Here is a 16,873-nt window from a genome sequence, read left to right on the forward strand (position 1 = left end):
TGAAATGTCAGAAAGAGAAAGTAAAAAAACAATCCCATTTAAAATTGTGTCAAAAAATACCTAGGAGTAAACTTAACCAAGGAGTTGAAAGACCTATATGCTGAAAACAATAAGACATTGATGAAAGAAATTGAAGATGATTCAAAGAAATTGAAAGGTATCCATGCTTTTAGATTGGAAGAATTAATACTGTTAAAATGTCCATACTACCCAAAGCAATCTACAGATTTAATGTAATCCGTATCAAAATGCCCATAACATTTTCATAGAACTAGAACAAATAGTCCTGAAATTTATATGGAACCACAAAAAGCCCAGAATCGCCAAAGCAGTCCTGAGGAAAAAGAACAAACTGGAGGCATAACCCTTTCAGACTTCAGACTATACTACAAAGCTACAGTAACCAAAACAGTGTGGTATTGGCACAAAAACTGGCATTATAGATCAATGGAACAGAATAGAGAACCCAAAAATAAATCCACATGCTTATGGTCAAGGAATCTATGACAAAGGAGGCAAGAATATACAACGGAAAAAAGATAAACACCACCTCTTCAACAAGTGGTGTTGGGAAAGCTGGACAACTATGTAAATCACTGAAATTAGAACACTCTTACACTGTGTGCAAGAATAAACTAAAAACTGTTTTAAAGACCTAAATATATGACATGACACCATAAATCTCCTAGAAGAGAACACAGGCAAGACATTCTCAGACATAAATTGTAACAGTGTTTTCTTAGATCAGTCCCCCAAGGCAAAAGAAATAAAAGGAAAGATAAACAAATGGGGCCTAATCAAACTTAAAAGCTTTTGCACGGGGAAGGAAACCATCAACAAAATGAAAAGACAACCTAGGAACAGGAGAAAATATTTGCGAATGATGTGACCAACAGGGGGTTAATACCCAAAATATACAAACAGCTCATACAACTCAATATTGTAAAAACAAACAGCTCAATCAAAAAAATGGACAGAAGACTTGAATGGATATTTTTCCAAAGAAGACATACAGATGGCCAACAGGCACATGAAAAGATGTTCAACATTGCTAATTGTTACAGAAATGCAAATCAAAACCACAAATGCGTTAGTATTTCACACTGTTCACTATGACTCAGTTCTTAAGGTGGCACAAACTCAAAACTGGTCCAACAAGCAAGTTTGATACAGAACATCACCCTTTTCTTTCATTTGAGAGCACCATGGTTCCTTTGTCCAGGAAGGAGACTACATCTACAGGTGTCGTGACCTTTGTAGCACAAAAAGTGTAGTGAAGGGAGCCTGGAAAGTCACAAGTAACTAAAGAGTAATGTATATATTTTTACCCTTTGAAATAACTGTCACAGTTCTTAGTTTTCAAATCCCCCTTACAGCACTGCCCCCAATCTCTATACAAATGTGTTACTTTATTTAATGGAATAAGTATACCTGTTTTCTGAGAGAATTATTATTATCAGGACTGAAAAATTGTGTCCCTTGGGTGTAAGCTAAAGATTGCATATATTCTGTTATGCTGTGACCTTTCCTCTTCCTTACTCTTTTTATTGGGCACAGTTTTTCTGAACATCAGCTTTTTGGTTTATCTTTCAGCATCTTTACTGTATATTACTGTATAGGTCTGTAATAGGAAAAATCATTCTTGGATAATGGGATAAAATACAGTTAGACCCTAGATAAGATCAAGTGGATTTTCTTACCTTCTTATTCACCCTTTATAACCAGTGCTAATAGGCTCCCAGGATTGAGAATTATGGTTTATTTTCTCTTTATTCATGGAGTTTAGTTCTTGCTATATATGTACTAAATATGTGTAATGATGTATGTGTCTATGACACATGCAAACATTCCTACATGTGCACAAGCTTACTTGTTGCAGCATTATTTGTAATAGTAAATGATCCAAAACAAAATAAATGTTTATCAATAGGTTAATGGCTAAATAAGTTAATGTATATTTATGTAATGGAACACTGCAGCTTTCGGAAAAGTCGAGACATTCTGTAGGTCTTCGCTATAGATTAAGTATAAAATATGTTGATAGTGAAAATAGAATGGTGCATAACTGTGCATACATAACTTAAAATATATATACATGGAAATATATGTGCATTTTTTTTCAAAAAATTTTTTTAATTCGATGAAATACACGTGTGATTTACCAAGTTACGTTTTTAAGTGTACAGTTCAATGGCATTAAATATATTCATATGCAGTCCTTACCACCACCCATCTCCATAACTTTCTTCATCTTTTAAAACTGAAACTGTACACGCATTAAACAGTAACTACTCATTCTCCACTCCCCACAGCCCCTGGCAATCACCATTCTAGTTTCTGTCCCTTATGATTTTGACTAAGTACTTTATGTAAGTGGAATCATACAGTGTTTGTCTTTTTTGTGACTACCTTATTTCACCTAGCATAATGTTCTTGAGATCCTAGAATTTCCTTCCTTTTTAAGGCTAAATGATATTCCATTGTATCTATATTCCACATTTGCTTATCCATTCATCCACTGATGGACACTTGGGTTACTACCAAGTTTTAGCTATTGTGAACGGTGTTGCTGTGCATAAGGGTGTACAAATATCTTTGAGATTCTGCTTTCAATTCTTTTGGGTACATACCTAGATGTGTTATTGGTGGTCATATGATTAATTCTATTTTTAATTTTTGAGGAACTGCCATACTGTTTTATACAACAGCTGTACCATTTACATTCCTATCAACAGTGCATAAGAGTTCCAGTTTCTCCACAACCTTGCCTAGACTTTACTCTTTTTTTTGATAGTAGCCATCCTAATAGGTGTGAGATGGCATCTCGTAGTTTTGATTTGCATTTCTCCTAATTATTAGATGTTTAGCATCTTTTCACATGCTTATTGGCCATTTGCATATCTTCTTGGTAGAAATGTCTATTCAAGTCCTTTGCCCATTTTTAAAAAAAAGTTTATTTTTGGCTGCGTTGGGTCTTCGTTGCTGTGTGCGGGCTTTCTCTAGTTCCGGTGAGTGGGGGCTACTCTCTGTTGTGGTGTGTGGGCTTCTCATTGCGGTGGTTTCTCTTGTTGCAGAGTATGGGCTCTAGGCACGCGGGCTTCAGTAGTTGCAGCGCGTGAGCTCTAGGGTGCATGAGATTCAGTAGTTGTGGTGCATGGTCTCAGTACATGTGGCACACAGGCTTAGTTGCCCCATGGCATGTAGGATCTTCCCGGGCCTGGGATCGAACCCATGTCCCCTGCGTTGGCAGGCGGATTCTTAATCACTGCACCACCAGGGAAGTCCTCTTTGACCATTTTTGAATCAGGTTGTTTTGTTGTTGTGTTTTAGTTCTCTTTGTATTCTGGATATTAATATCTTATCAGATATATGATTTACAGATATTTTCTCTCATTCTGTGGGTTTCATTTTTACTCTTTCCCCATTGAATGGTCTTGGTACCCTTGTCAAAAATTATTTAATCATACATGTGAGGGTTTATTTCTGGGCTGTCTATTCTGTTTCATTGGTCTGTGTATCTTTATGCCAGTACCACACTGTTTTGATTACTCTAGCTTTGTAGTAAGATTTGGAATCAGGAAGTGTGAGTCCTTCAATGTTGTTCTTTTTTCAAGATTATTTTGGCTACTTGGAGTCCTTTGAGATTCCCTATGAATTACAGAATGGATTTTTCTGTTTCTGCAGAAATGGTCATATGCATTTTGATAGAGACTGCAATGAATCTGTAGAAAGATCACTTTAGGTAGTATTAACATCTTAATGATATTAAGTCTTCCAGCCTATGAACATGGGATGGGTTTCTCTTTATCTACGTCTTCTTTAATTTCTGTCATGTGTATTTTTAAAATATGTTTAAATGTCTCTGGAATGACACATAGGAATGAATAATTTTGGTTGAAAGAACCAATCTTCTTTCCTAAGGCTTGAGAGTAAGAGTGGGCAAGTTTTCATTGTGTAACTTTAATTACCTTTTGAATTTTTAGCCATGGGAATGTTACTCAATAAAGAAAAATAACATTCCCCCCTCCCCTCTTCATATGCACACACAAGTGCTCATGCACATACCTGCCATAGGGAAGACACCTATTTTTCCAAAGAGTGAGCACAGAAACAAGACTTGTTAGGAGGAGCCAGGATCTATCAGCTAAACAGGATGAATGCATGAAATAATGATATTTTCAAGCAATTTTAAATTGGTCAGTATGGGAAGATAGTAGCCTATAAATAGGGATCTGGTGTGGTAGATGACCAAACAGGTAATAATTGATAGCATTACTTGCTGTGCTGAGGACTTTGAACTTTAACTTGATGGTTATGAGAGTCATTGGAGATTAGAGATCAAAGAAAGAAGAAAATAAGTGTTGGAGTAAATTTGTAATATAAGGATTACTGTGGTTATAGTATTAGAATAGAATGGCATTGTCTAACAAATGTGACTTGAGCTACATCTGTAATTTAATATTTTCTAGTAGATTATAAGAAGTGGGTGAAATTAACTTTAATAATATAATTTATTTAACCTAGTATACCTAAAATATTATAATTTCATCATGTAATCAATATATGAATGAGATTTTTTTTTTTTGCGGTACGCGGGCCTCTCACTGTTGTGGCCTCTCCCGTTGCGGAGCACAGGCTCCAGAAGCGCAGGCTTAGCGGCCATGGCTCATGGGCCCAGCCACTCCGCGGCATGTGGGATGTTCCCGGACTGGGGCACGAACACGTGTCCCCTGCATCAGCAGGCGGACTGTCAACCACTGCGCCACCAGGGAAGCCCAGAATGAGATATTTTATATGCTGTTTTTCATACTAAATCTTCACAACCTTGTGGATAGTCAAAACATTGCTCATCTAAGTTTTGAGTAGCCATATTTCAAGTGCTCAGTTAGCTATGTGAGGCTAGAGGCCATGATATTGGATAATGCAAGTATGGAGATTTTAATCAGGAGACAAATTCTCACCAGTAATTCAAACAGAAAAATTTACTGTGAAGAATTATTATTTATTGAAAAGTCTTTAATCATTTATCGCTCAGGAATTGCAAATTAATACAACAAGGAGATATCACCATATGCCTGTTAGAGTAGCTGAAATCTAAAAGCCTGACAGTACCAATTTCCTGGCAAGAATGCAAAGCAGCAGAAGCTCTCATTCGCTGCTGGTCAGAATGCAAAATGGTGTTGCCACTTTGGAAGACAGTTTGGCAGGTTTGTACAAAGCTAAACATAGTTTTACCATATGATCCAGTTATCCTAGGTGTTTACACAACTGATTTAGAAGTTTTGTCCACACAAAACCCTGCATGTGAATGCCTATGCAGCTTTATTCCTAACTGCCAAAAATGGTGGCCAAGATGTCCATCGTTAGGTAAATGAATGACAAAACATGGTACATCCATACAATGAAATATTGTTTAGAGATGAAAAGAAATGAGCTATTCAACCACTAAAAGACACGGATCCATCTTAAATGCATTTTGTTAAAATGAAAGATACCAGTATGAAAACGCTATATGCTGTGCGATTCCAATTACATGACTCTCTGTAAAAGACAAAACTGTAGTGGTGATTAAAAAAAATTTGGTGTTTGCCAAGGCGAAGTGGGAGGGTTGAATGGATGTGAAGCACAAGTATTTTTTAAGGTAGTGAAACTTTTCTCTGTGATACCATAGTTGTGCGTACATGACAGTATACGTTTGTCAAAGCCCACCAAACTTTTCAGAAAAAGAGTGAATTTTATTAATACAGATGTTTAAAAAAAATCATTTATAAGGTAGGGGGAATACCAGGATGGAATGTAGAGTGTAACAATGTAATCTCTTTTGCAGTGAAGGGAGTGGGGAGAGAGTTGCTGACTTAGGTAACTTTGGAAATGAGTCTGTAAGACTAAAGTCAGAGAAATTGTACACAGTGTATATAAGAACTGCAGTCTAGTTCATAAAGTTGTTTCCCATGGGATAGGGCTTAAAATACTGCTCTACGTGAATACTGAGGAGAGCCAGATTTCTCATTGTTGGAGTGGGAGTTTGTCGATGAGCAAGGGGAAGAAGCATCCATGTGGTAATGGATTAGAGTTGGAGATACCAGTTCCAACTTATGTTTAGCTTAATATAGGTAACAGATCATTGCATACAGAAACATCTATAGTTATGTGTATATATATGGAACATACATTTCTTTGTTTTGTCTGCTTAAGGGCCTAGAAGCAAGGGCACTTAGTATCAAGGAGCCAAACCTAGTGCCCAGATCTTCATCTCTAGTAAAATTCTCTAATAAAAGGAACCAGGGCTCCTTGGATTCTAAACTCCCTGATTCTAAAACTGGAAAAGAGAATATACAGTATGAGCCTGGAGAATGATGTGCTGCCAGAAAGTAACCAAGTGCTAAAAAAATAAAAAGCAAAACACACAGAATGATGGGAATATGTCAAATGGACACAGGAACCAACTGAAAGATCTCTTAATGGCCAAAGCTGAAGCAAGTTGAACAACAAAATAAAATAGTATTGAATGGGCTTCCCTGGTGGCGCAGTGGTTGAGAATCTGCCTGCTAATGCAGGGGACACGGGTTCGAGCCCTGGTCTGGGAGAATCCCACATGCCGCCGAGCAACTAGGCCTGTGAGCCACAACTACTGAGCCTGCGTGTCTGGAGCCTGTGCTCCGCGACAAGAGAGGCCGCGATAGTGAGGCCGGCACAACGCGATGAAGAGTGGCCCCTGCTTGCCACAACTAGAGAAAGCCCTCGCACAGAAACGAAGACCCAACACAGCAAAAATAAATAAATAAATTACTAAACTCCTACCCTAACATCTTAAAAAAAAATAGTATTGAATTATAATCCAAAAATATAAAATAAATGTCGATGAGTCTGCGTTAGTACAAATGATTGGGTGAATGAGTGAGAATAGACAAATCTCTCATACTGAAAAATTTCAAATGGTATGCGTAAATGCTCCACCTTCAAGGAGGTGGATCAAGGAGGTGGAGCATAACTCCCCACCCCTTAAATGTGGGATGCACACAGTGACTTTCTTCCAAAGGGTACAGTTTGGAAAGGAGAGGAAAAGTAACTTTACAGTGGAGAAACCTGACAAATACCACCTCAGCCAACTGATTAACAGGTCAACATTGAGTGATAAATCACATTGTTAGTATATACACTTGATATGAGGTGACAAAAATGATACTTTGTCTCTCACATCTTCCTCTCCAAATCCATAATCCCAGTCTAGTCATTAGAAAAACATCAGACAAACCCCAGTTGAGGAACATTGTATAAAATATCTGTACAGTACAAAATCCCTGTACAAAATTCTTCAAAATTGTCAAGGTCACCAAAACCCAGGAAAGTATAAAAACTTGGAGCCAAGAGGAGCTTAAGGAGACATGATGTGAGTATGTCTAGGTGCCCTGGATGGGCTCCTAGAACAGAAGAGGTCATTAGACAAAAACTAAGAAAATCTGAATTAAGTATGGACTTTTGTTAATGTATATACAAATAGTAAGGTGTTAATAATAGGTGTAATTAGACGTGATATATGTGGGAATTCCTTGTACTATCTTCACATTTTTTTGTAAATCTAACACTGTTCTAAAAATAATTTATTTAAAAATAAGCAGTAAATTCATTATATATTAATCCACACACACAAATGGTTGTCAGGCTGTTAACTATTAAGAGGAGTGAAAGAGTACTGTGAAGAATACAGGAATACAGAATGAAGGGAGCAGGTCCTGTGAGCAGGGAGAAAAGCCCCTCCATGTTATGCTTTGTAATGTTCCTCCAGGGCCGTCTAGTTATAAGCCTACCTGTGCAGCATATGACAAAAGAGAAATGTTTACAGAGTGGGGCAAACTAGAATACATTTGGAGATGAGGAACAGTAAATTGATAACTGAAACAGGCTATTATGAGAGTGAAGTAAATCACTCGAGAGAGACTATAAAGATTGAGAAGATGCTCTGGAGAGACCTAAGGTAACTGACAGGTAAGGAGTATAGGGAGGGAAAAGATATCTGAAAGACAAGGGGGATAACATTGCCTGTTGAGAGAGTTTCAAAAAATGTCTATTGCGTTTAGCAACATTACTTTTACTGGTGGGCTTGGTGAAGCAGCAACCCTGATGAGTTTATATATGAATGAAATTTATGGGAATAATAACAGTGACTGCAAGCAAGTCTATCTTGACTCTAAAGGTGAGACACAGATAAGGTGATAACTAGTGTTGACTTTTTTAAAAAAATTGGGGGTGTGGGATGGGTTGTCAATTGAAGAATGTAAACTGTCAAGGCGGAAATGTTTGCTGTATTTCTAGTATCTAGAATGGTTCCAAATATGTTCAATATATATTTGTTGCATGACTGGATAAGAAATATTTGAGCACTTAAGTCAAGGGAGAAGTTGAATATGCACCTTTTTCCAAGTAATGTTTTATTTTTATTTTTTTTTTATTTTTGCGGTACACGGGCCTCTCACTGTTGTGGCCTCTCCCGTTGCGGAGCACAGGCTCCGGACCCGCAGGCTCAGCGGCCATGGCTCATGGGCCCAGCTGCTCTGCGGCATGTGGGATCTTCCCGGACCGGGACACGAACCCATGTCCCTTGCATCGGCAGGTGGACTCACAACCACTGTGCCACCAGGGAAGCCCTAAGTAATGTTTTATTGAACAAGGTTTCTGAGGAAACAGAATATTGAGGAAGATAGGAAGAAGAAAATGTCAAGAAGGGGGCATGGTTGGGGCATGGTTAAAATGTTCAGCATTGGCATTATTGTACAAAATATTAAATCTTTTTCTTTTAACTTTATTTTCATGCCTTGTATAAATTAACTTGTACTTTGCTGTTTGCGCTTTGTTTTTATCAATGAAAACATTGTAAAGCTTCCTTTGGGATTATGTCTCTTATCTGTAACAGTGCTAACTTCCCTTTCACAAGATCAAACATAATTTGAGATCATTCTTGCATAAAGCAAAGTATGCCTGCATTTAATTTAACTTTTCCTCATCTTTTTATTCAGTCTACAAATAAGAAACCTCGAAAATCTCCAGGAGAGAAGAGTAGAATTGAAGCTGGAGTTAGAGGAACAGGCCGTGGAAGAGCTAATGGGCATCCTCAACAGAATGGTGAAGGGGAGCCTGTCACATTATTTGAAGTGGTGAAACTGGGGAAAAGTGCAATGCAGGTAAATTTTAAGTGTTTTTTTTTTTTAAGTGTTTTTATCGTATTAGTAAAGTAATACAGTCAATAGCATGGAACCTATTCGTGTATATATTGACATTTTATATACTCTTGTTGATTGTGTAATCAAGAATTTTATTAACTTAAAAGTTTTTCTTTGCTTGTTTTGTAAAAGGTGTCAGGAAAGGCATTTTTTTTAACAGTGAGTTTAAGATTACAAAGTTTAGATTACATTGTGCTGAGTAAAGTAACTTGCATGTAACAGGAGCTGCCTAAGAATTTTTATTGCCTTAATAGTATGTGTTTTTTTAAAAATTTGAGTTAATATAAGTAACATGTGTATTGAAGAATATTTGAAAGAAGAAAAGGTATAAAAAACATTCCTAAGAGTGAATTAGGAATAACCACAGTTAATATTTTATGGTTATTTGTGTGTGTGTGTGTGTGTGTGAGAGAGAGAGAGAGAGAGAGATTTTATAACCTTCTTACTCTTTTCTCTCTCCTCATTGACTCAACAAATACCATTAAATAGTTTAGAAGAGCATATATTCATTGGCTTCTTACTAATTCATTACAAGGATAAACCATGATTATGTGTGTCTACATTTTTTTCCACTATTTTAAAACTTATCATTTGTATTTACTTCCCCACATCATTTTTTCATTTTAAAGTACTAGAGGTAAAATTATTTCATTATAGAATATTTCTTAACTGTGTGGTAATAATACCATTTTTACTCTCCAAAAATTGTACTAGTTTAGCTTTCACCAGAAGTGTAGCTAGCAGTTGGATACTTTATATTTAAGAATTATTTGACAACATAGGCAAAGATGGTAATTCATTATTTTAATTTGCATTTTTTGATTACTGATGATAATATGTTAAATCTTTTAATTTGATATCTGCTCATTTTTGATACTTCATTTTCAATTTAAGTCTGAAATTTAGGTAATTGATGAAACAGATTTATTTTTAGACCTAAAAGCAGGCAAGTTTTCATTAGAATACCTTCTATTTTTTAACCTGTATTTCCCTTTGAATTCCTTAAGGGAGTTTAGTGTTTACTGCTTTTTATGTATGTTACCAGATTGATGTGTTCAAGAATCCTGGAATTTGTATGGGAAGGGAAGGAGGTGGAGTGGTGGGATGATGCTAAATAGTAAAAGAAATACTGAATTCCCAGTTACCCAGAGCAATGGACAACCTTAGATTACATAAGTATAATTTTAAAATATATTAAGTGACGTTTAGCCATTAAGCTTGACAGTTTCTTTATTATACTGTAATAGAAAAATTGTTAACAAGCTACAGAAATACTATTTCTGATTTCTGTTTATTGCCTCCCACCCTTACATGGAAACACAAGCAGAAAGATGAAGGAGATTAAATTTAAAAATTGCATTTCAGTATTTTGCTTTTCATTTTTCATGCAGAACTTTATTTTTCCAACTTTTACTTAATATGAACAAAATCTTCAATATTTAATATGAACAAAATCTAGTCATCTGTATTTGATACACACTAATGAGTAGTGTACGTTTTTTCTTTTTTGCCCAGTATCTTCTATATTCTTCATCCACATTACTCTTCCCTGTTGCTGTTTCCATACTTTACTCTCTGCTTAAATTCTTTTGGATTCATGTTTTATGAAAGGTAAAGATTAGTAGTCAGAGCCTACTGCTACTTGCATAATTTGGTTTTAAGTCACTTTTTCAACTTTTTCTCACTATTCTTCTATTGAAGTTGACCCTAAGCATTTTCTACTTTGCTGTAATTTTTTATTATTCTTTTATGTTTTTCTTTCCTAGCTATATTCAAATTAATCTACAAACTTCTGTAATTTTTTTTTTTACTCAGCGTTCTGTTGTAGGCATTTTTTCCCATGAATTAACCTTATAATTTTAAATAGTTATATACTATTCCCTAATGTGGCTGGGCCGTGATTTATTTAACCAGTTTTCATTTGGGCTGCTTTATTGTTAAAGAAGAATATAAGTATATTTAAGGTAACTATTTAAGAGTAGTTATTCTATTAAACATAGTACTTCTTTGAATATCCTTATATATCCCTCTGAAATGTGCACGTGGGAATCCTTTGTAACATAAATTCCTGAAAGTGGTTGCTGAGCAAAAGCAATGCATGTTTAAAAAACTCTGTTGCAGGTCTTTTATTGAAGCTGGCACACTAATTTAAGTGTTTATTACCTCTTCACTTCAAACATAAAGTAATGAAAGATAAAATATTAAAAAGAGGGTAGACATTAATGAATTTAGAAACTAAATGTTTCTGTGGTTTATATAGAAGAAAAACTACCTGGTGATCAGGATTGGGCTTAAGGTAACAGAAGCAGGCACTTGTAGCCAAGAGTTTGGCTCTTGTGTGTTAAAAAGATGAAAGGTGCTTCATGAAGGGTAGAGGAATAGAGTTAGGCTTAAACTACATGAAGCCAGGGCCTAACACGTGACTCCATACTTGTAAAGGAGACTGAAGAAAGCCGCTGAGAACTGCTGCATAGGCTAAGGCTTATGTTTAGGGGGATTGTATATCTCAGGTTACCCTTCAGACTCTAGTTTATGCTTATCATCCATGTAGTTATTAGTAGAGACTCCTTTAATACTCAAGAGGGTCCTAGTTTGGATAATAACTTATACTAAAACCCCACTTTTAGAAAATCATGGGCTGAAGGAAGGGAGAGGACAGACATAGTCCTTATAACCAGGTCCTGAATTAAAAAGGCTACTTTCTTGGTTGGAGACTGGGTCTGTAAAAATCCCCTGTATCATCTTAGACCAGGAAGTTCTTTCTAAGCCCACTATATGATCTAGTTGTGCAGTGGAGTGAGTAGAATGAGCAGAGATAATCACAAAATCATTGGCTAAGGAGGGATGAATAATAAAAGAAATAAGTATATTTAAGATTCTAGAGAGATGAAAGAAGAAATTCTATCTAATACCAAATAGGAAATAAACTTAGTAAATTGGTTTTACTGAGGATAAAAAGCTACATTAGATGCCATCAAAGGGAGAATTGAGGAATTGGCATTCATAAGGAATTCATTTAGAATGTAGCCCAGAGAAATAAAAAAGTAAATATGAAAGAGCAGTTGAGTGACTTTGGTGTGGATTGAAAGGGTTCCAAAATATGCAGGGGAAGAATCCTGAGGGAATAGTAGAGACATAGTTTTTGAAGAGGTAGTTTTGTAGAAATTTACAGTCACATTTCCTCGGATCTAGAGTTCGTTCTCAGGAGTCAACAAGATAAGTGAAAATCATTACACAGCTAGTAATAGTACAGGCATTCCTTGTGTTTTTTGTTTTTTCCTGCACTTCACAGATACTGCATTTTTTACAAATTGAAGGTTTGTGGCAACCCTTCGACAAACAAGTCTATCAGCACCATTTTTCCAACAGCATTATTTTTTAATTAAGGTATGTACAGTGTTTTTTTAGGCATAATGTTATTGCACACTTAAGAGACTATAGTATAGTGTAAACATAACTTTTATATGCACTGGGAAACCAAAAATTCATGTGACACTCTGTATTGCAATGTTTGCTCTATTGCAGTGGTCTGAAACCAAACCTGCAATATGTCTTAAGGTATGCCTGTATAGTATAACTGTAAAATATTGAGGACTGAAAGAAAGTCTTGAAATATTTCATTAAAGAATGCTTGACCCTTTTCTCTGACTACAATGCAATAAGGTTGAAACACAAAATAAATTCCCCTTCTACACTACATTATACTCACAAGTCTGGAAAGGCGCTTTTAAATAATTCATGTGGTAAAGAGGAAATAAACAGAGTTGAAATGTGAATGTTAGTGAAAGTAATGTTAGTGAAAAATTGAGGCCAGCTAAAGCACTACTTGAATAAATATACAGTCTTAAATGTATTACTATTAGCAAAAGTAGTACAAACTTAGAGAAACAAAAATAGGAAAACTAAAGTAATTAGGAAGAAAGGCATAATAAAAGTAGAAATGGAAATTAAATAGAAAAAGAAATGGTAGAAAAGGTCAACTAATTCAAAATATTGGCAATTTCAGTTTAGTACATTTTTAAGACTTAGAGGTTTTATCTTAGGAATGCAAGGGTGGCTTAATGTTAGAAAATATTTTACTGTTATATAGCAGATAATCCTGGGGGGAAATTGATATAGAATGTTTAGAAAAATCATTTGATAAAATATAGCTGATATTCATAATGAACAATAACTCTTCATGAATAAACGAACAAGAGGGAAGTTCCTTAGATAAAGTTATCACACAAAAACCTTATAGCTCACATCACGGCACTTTTTAATTTTTTATTTTTGGCTGCATTGGGTCTTCGTTGCTACGTGTGGGGTTTCTCTAGTTGTGGCAAGCGGGGGCTACTCTTTGTTGTGGTGCGCGGGCTTCTCATTGCAGTGGCTTCTCTTTGTTGTAGAGCATGGGCTCTAGGCACATGAACTTCAGTAGTTGTGGCACTTGGGCTCCATAGTTGTGGCTTGCGGGCTCTAGAGCGCAGGCTCAGTAGTTGTGGCGCACAGGCTTAGTTGCTCCGCGGCATGTGGGATCCTCCCAGACCGTCCCCTGCATTGGCAGGTGGATTCTTAACCACTGCGCCACCAGGGAAGTCCCTCACATCACGGCATTTTAAAAAGGGAAATTTAGATGAATTCCCAGGAAAAAGCACTAGAGTATAACAATTGAAAAGGAAAATACAACATTTTCCGTATTTGCAGAATATACAATTGTCTATGTAGGAATTTCAACATAAACTAGGGTATTAGAACTAATGAGTGATCAGCAGAACTCCTAGAGAGAAAATTAACACTAAAAAAAAAAAAAAAAATCAGCATTCTGAACGTGTTAGAGGAAACAATAGCCCATGTAAGAAAACAGTAAGGAAAAATGAATACAATTTTGAGTGAAATAGAATAAAATTCTGTTTCATACTTTTCATATTGAGTGACATAAAAATGTCTGGAAGATAGTGAGAGTCAATAAGGAGGTAGAATAACAACAAGTGGGAGTACAAATCTGTGTAACCCCTTTGGAGAAAAATTTGACAGTATTAAGAAAAGTTCAATGACCTATTCATTTTTCATTCATTTAGCAAATATTTAATGAGTGCCTACACGGTGGGCAACACCTTTTTCTCTTTTTTATGTCTTTCTTTTTTTAACTGAGATACTTTGAAGAAAGGGAATTCAATTCCTAGTTGTAACCTTTAGAGAAATTTTTGTGTATTTTTATAAATGAGGCAAATACAGGAATTTTTATTGCTACTTTGTAATAGCAAAGAGAGAAAAAGGAAGTAAAAAATGTCTATGAACAGGACAATTGATAAATAAAATGTGGTATATTCAAACACTTCAAATGAGTGAGCTAGAGCTCTAGGTACCATTATAGATAAATTTCAGAAATGGATTTTAAGGGACAAAGCAAGCTACATAATGATACATAGTATATTGTACTGCTTATATAAACACATATCTAAGTTTATTTAACATCAAGTTTATATTGTTGGTTACTTACTGAGGAGATAGGAGAAGGAGAATGGGATCAGATGGGTGTATGTGGGGTACTACAGCAGTTACTGAAAAAGAAGCAGAAAGAAACAAATATGGCTGTAAAGTATTAAATGTTGTTGAAGCTGGATACCTTCTTGTCTATCTTGTTTATTTTATTTTTTGAGATAAAAATGGATAGCATTTCGGAAATGCCCCCCAAAAGGAGGGCTTATAATGTCCATATATTTGGAAAATGACTGTATCCCTTCCCCTTTGGAGAAGTGTGAAATGTGAAGGCTTTGATAAGATTTGTGTTAAAGAACCTGGCTGCTTTTATTTCTCCAGCATTCGAGAAACCTTTGATTCCTACAACTATTTATGACCGTTTTCTCTTCTAAGTCTTTTCTCCTTATCAGAATTGTAAAGAATCAGTTTTACTAGCTTAATAGATACTTGTTACACACCTCCTGTAATCAGATGCTGTGCTAGATAGTTCCTCAATGTACAGAAAAACAACCACAGTTTTGCCCTCATGGGAAACAGGTGTTACAGAATACTTTAAAAAAACAGATACACTGAGTGGGTTGAAAACTCTGAAAATTCACTTGGGCACGTCTAGAGGACAGGGTTGTGGAAGGTTTGCCTGTATAGCTAAAACTTGACCTGAGACTTGAAAGATGAGTAGGAGTTAGCTAGGCAGTAGCAGAGGGCACTTCTTATAGCAGAAACAGGTCATGCAAAAATGAAATCTCTACCCCTACAAAGAGGGCATAGATGTCCAGTAAAAATAGAGCTGAGAGAAGCTAGATTCTGAACATTGAACGTTTTGGCTTTTTTTGAAATTGGTGGCATTTTTGAAAGAAAATAACATCATACTTAGTGTTTTTAGAAATACCTTTCTGGAAGCAGTACAGGTAGTGATTTGGGGTGTGTAGGGCTGGAAGAAAGACCAATTAGGAGACTTTTTTTTTTTTTTTCCTCTCCCCTTCCAGTGATCCAGTTGGGAAGTAATGAGTTTGCATTTATAGTGTCAGTGAGGGTGAAAAGGAAGAGGAAGTGACCGATTCTATAAATATTAAGGCTGTAGGATGCTTCTGAAGGATGAGAAAGAGGACAGAATCTAAGGTAATTCCTAGTTGTTTGACTTGGGGATATTCACTGAAAGGAAATTTTTAAGAGTATAGGTGTTAGTAGATGGGTATGGGAATAGTTTGGTTTGGACATTTTGACTTCTAGGTGCATGACACTGACTATATGTTGAATTTTGGAACATTCAAGCTAGTAATCTGGTATTTGTTGCTTTAGTAGTTATGAGTTAGCATTTAAGTGAATTTCTATAATCCATTGGCATTTGCATTTTGTTCCTCCAGACTTCAACTAAAAATGTTGGACTACAGTTGCTTCATTCAACAAAAATTCATTGAGAGCTCTTGTTTCAGGCATTGGGTTAGGTACAAGAGATAGAATATGAACTAAACTTGCCTGACCCTTCCCTTCATAGACTTGCTAATCATCGAAGGGAAAGGAAATTCTCCATACTAATCAAATGATCTGTTAATATACTATTATAAACTGTTGATTAATGCTAAGAAAACTCCATTTGGTCTTAATGTACTGATAATAATAACTTATGTGAATGAGGAATTGGATTCAGCCTATAAATGAAGTATTCTTAATAGCACAGTTTGGTCTCCTGTTTGCTTTTGACAGGTGACTATGTGGGTAAAACTGATTTTGTCCATTGAAGTTATGATTGGGAAAGACATAGGTATCTTAGCGGGATAGTCTGTGATTAGTCATTCTCTCTCTTTTAGGGAGGAAACTTTGTTCTGATGTTAAAGAAAAGTATGAACTTTTATAGGACATTGATTTCTTCTAGTTCCCAACTTACAAATGAGTTAGATGCCAAATCTCAAGGTATCAAATGCAGAGGAGTTCTCCCCTAAGATTTGTGTAGGTGAATTTTTTTTTTTTTTTTTTTTTGGCGTTAACGCGGGCCTCTCACTGTTGCGGCCTCTCCCACTGCGGAGCACAGGCTCCGGACACGCAGGCTCAGCGGCCATGGCTCACGGACCCAGCCGCTCCGTGGCATGTGGGATCTTCCCGGACCGGGGCGCGAACCCATGTCCCCTGCATCGGCAGGCGGACTCTCAACCACTGCGCCACCAGGGAAGCCCCCCTGAGTCTATCTTTAACTC

The 16,873-nt window shown here is 36.2% G+C and overlaps 1 protein-coding gene across 2 annotated transcripts in view; it reads left to right on the plus strand.

Annotated features, from left to right (window-relative positions):
- The window catches only part of STAG1 (STAG1 cohesin complex component), a 435,356-nt gene that overhangs the window by 140,819 nt on the left and 277,664 nt on the right, over nt 1-16,873 (plus strand). For both annotated transcript variants that reach the window (XM_060149789.1, XM_060149788.1), the window contains exon 4: nt 9,015-9,179. In XM_060149789.1, coding sequence (XP_060005772.1) covers nt 9,015-9,179 — 165 coding nt within the window. The remainder of the gene's footprint in view (nt 1-9,014; nt 9,180-16,873) is intronic.

The sequence above is a fragment of the Lagenorhynchus albirostris genome, chromosome 5 (genome assembly GCF_949774975.1).
Source record: "Lagenorhynchus albirostris chromosome 5, mLagAlb1.1, whole genome shotgun sequence".
Classification (NCBI taxonomy): domain Eukaryota; kingdom Metazoa; phylum Chordata; class Mammalia; order Artiodactyla; family Delphinidae; genus Lagenorhynchus; species Lagenorhynchus albirostris.